Here is a 2,791-nt window from a genome sequence, read left to right as displayed (position 1 = left end):
ATTGTTACTCTTATGAATTTATTTGTGAAACCTATTTCTCATCCTATCTTTAATATCAGCAGACATTTTTATTAAAGCTCTATCTAGGCAGCTAATATTTGATGTCAGGTTCAAATTTGGTGTCAATTAAACAAATTATCCATCTAGAGAAAGAGGTAACACTTTAATTCAATCAGTGTGGAATGCCAAATGGGCCAACAACAAAACAAGCCGAAAGGAGTAAGAAAGAAGAACTGAGCCTCGGCAAAACGACCAAGCCCACTGGACATTCTGATGAAATGGTTCTGTTTTAACTTTGTGAATGAAATAGAGCACCTGAAGAAGGTTTTAAGGTCAAATGTACGGTTATGGAAGCAAAAATCTCGTCACATGTCTTATTGAAGAGGTCTAACTTGAGGTCTTTACTCTCTTAAACCCATAAACAAATAAATCCAAACAAATTTAGGTACCTTTCATTATGCTCGTTTTAACTACATCTTTGATTGCTTCTTAAAAAGACTAAAAACATATACCAATTATCTAAAGATGATGCCGTGAGTTACACACAAAGGTTTTCAAATCTGCGTATGATTTTGTTTTCGGTTGTTTCATTTATATTAGTACAGATTACTAAGCAATCACACCTTGTGTACTAATTTAGATCTGCCAAAATAATATTTTTCATTTACTTTGTAATAAAACTTTTTTAATTTGAATATTTAATGACAATTCCCCGCTCCTAATTTATCAAAATAAAAAGCTAACCTCTACTCCATCAAATCAATAAAATATCCAACATACCGTTACATACGTGATTCCAATTTCAAAAGATTAAAGAAATAAGAAACAAAACATATTAACTTGATCACTAACATATTAAATGGCTACACTAACTACCAAAACCACACGCATTATTTTCCTTATGAGTTAGCTCTTCTTATATGGTTTAGAATATATGCTAATGCAAACGCTCTCTATCTCACATTCTTTACTCTCATCACTCATACGTTTATGCTCTTAAAAGTTTCATTTCTCCAATGGCGTCCTCGATCACTTCCTCCGATCATCGGCTTCCCATGAGCAAGAGACGATTAAAGTCACTGAGTCTTAGAGATTACCTTCTTGATGATCTCAGCTCTTCTTGCTCATCCAACGGCTTCAAATCCCTCCCTCGTCTCCTCGACGCCGAGATCAAACGGTCCGGAATACTCCACCGCAAACGGCGTTCTAACTGCGGGCTGGTGTTTAGTCACGCCGTTAAGAAAGCTTCCACGGCGGTACTCAGCGCCGTTAAACTCTTGCCGTTCCCTTCCTCCTCCGTTAAACCTCCTTCTCCGTCTCGAAAGAAAGGGATGTTCTCGAGGAGCTTCTCTAGAAACCTCTTGAAAAAACTTTCCCACCGTGAAGTTAATAACGTCGACGACGGAGAGATTGAACGGAGAACGGAGGGACGTGAACTGAAGATCCAACGAGGGAGATCATTGACATTCGGTGAGTTTCTGAAAGAGAGTCTAGACCAACCGTCCAATGCATCATTTTCCGGTGAAGCGACGTTGTCAAACTCCACCGGTTGTGACTCGACGAGTGTTGGCAGCGAGTTGTTCACGAACTCGGAGGTGACTCAGTCGAGTGGCGAATTTGAGACGTCGAAGGAAAACGACGCCGTGGGAGATGAGAGGGAGGAGACAACAAACAGAGTAGTAGTTATGATGAGTGGGGATTGTGTAGGGTCACTCGTCAGTGACAGATCGTCTGTCAACGACAACAGAGAGGTTAGTTAGTTAGCAAACTTTCAAAGCTTTTTCTGCTATCTTTTTAAGCTTTTGTCCAATTATCATCCAGCACGTCACACGACTCACACCACAGATAAACTCTATTCATTAAAACATCTCACCAACTTACTACAACAGCAAAACATTAGGTCAAGTCATTTGGCTTAGCATGTAAAGTACTCTCTGTGTTAGTTTTAAAGCTGAGTTGAGTTAGGTCATTTTAAAGTTGTCGGTTCATGCGTGCAAGTCACGTGAGGGTTAAGAGGAATTATATTTTAGAAGGTGATTAATAAATGGTACTCCATTTGCGATGAAACCGAGGGATGCTATTTCTTCTTGGTGGCTTCGAAACCGGATTCTACGGATGATATCTCACTTACCAAGGCAAATTGGTCCCGATTTTGTATTCGTAATATATAAAAATATCCCACACAGTTGCACTAGTTAAAGAAAAGATTAAAACCCAAATGTTCTGAAATTACCGAATTAGTATAATACTTGTAATGATATATATGGGAATATGTGGAGATATGTAAAATGTTGTTGTCATGGAGTGGGTTGACTTTATATAATTTATTTGTAACAATGAAGTAACTGAACCACTATAAAATGTAGGAATGCGTGAACGAAGATAAAGAACAACTCAGTCCGATATCTATCTTGGAATGCACATTCCAAGATGATGTAGTAACTCCTCATTCGCATCGAAAAGGTATCACCGATGATCTTCTTGAATAGTCGATTATAGGGTATAAGGTCATTGCTTGTGTTCTTTCTATGTATCATATAATGTAATATTCTATATAGTGTGTTTATGTTTAAACACATAAGACTATATACATAATACATTACGAATGAGTATTGTTTATATATACTGTATAACGCAAAGTTAACCTTTTATAGTATTTACAGAAACCCATGGGAAGAAGCTATTGAGGAAGAGTAGAAGATTTGAGAATTTGGTACGACTTGTGCCTGTGGATTTAGAGAAACGTATAGAGCAATATGTTGAAAGACAAGATTATGACTCTCATCCCATG

At 37.7% G+C, this 2,791-nt stretch overlaps 1 protein-coding gene across 1 annotated transcript; it reads left to right on the top strand.

Moving 5' to 3' along the window:
• Positions 1–840: 840 nt before the first annotated feature.
• On the top strand, positions 841–2,791 carry LOC106294812 (the record flags this gene model as incomplete). Its single annotated transcript, XM_013730483.1, is given in 3 exon segments — positions 841–1,751; positions 2,367–2,463; positions 2,664–2,791. Coding segments are annotated over 3 exon segments (960 nt in total), but the record flags the coding sequence as incomplete, so codon positions are not given.

Source organism: Brassica oleracea, chromosome C1 (genome assembly GCF_000695525.1).
Source record: "Brassica oleracea var. oleracea cultivar TO1000 chromosome C1, BOL, whole genome shotgun sequence".
Taxonomy (NCBI): Eukaryota; Viridiplantae; Streptophyta; class Magnoliopsida; order Brassicales; family Brassicaceae; genus Brassica; species Brassica oleracea.
The sequence above is the reverse complement of the archived record's forward strand: the minus strand, read 5'-3'. Positions and strand labels throughout refer to the sequence as shown.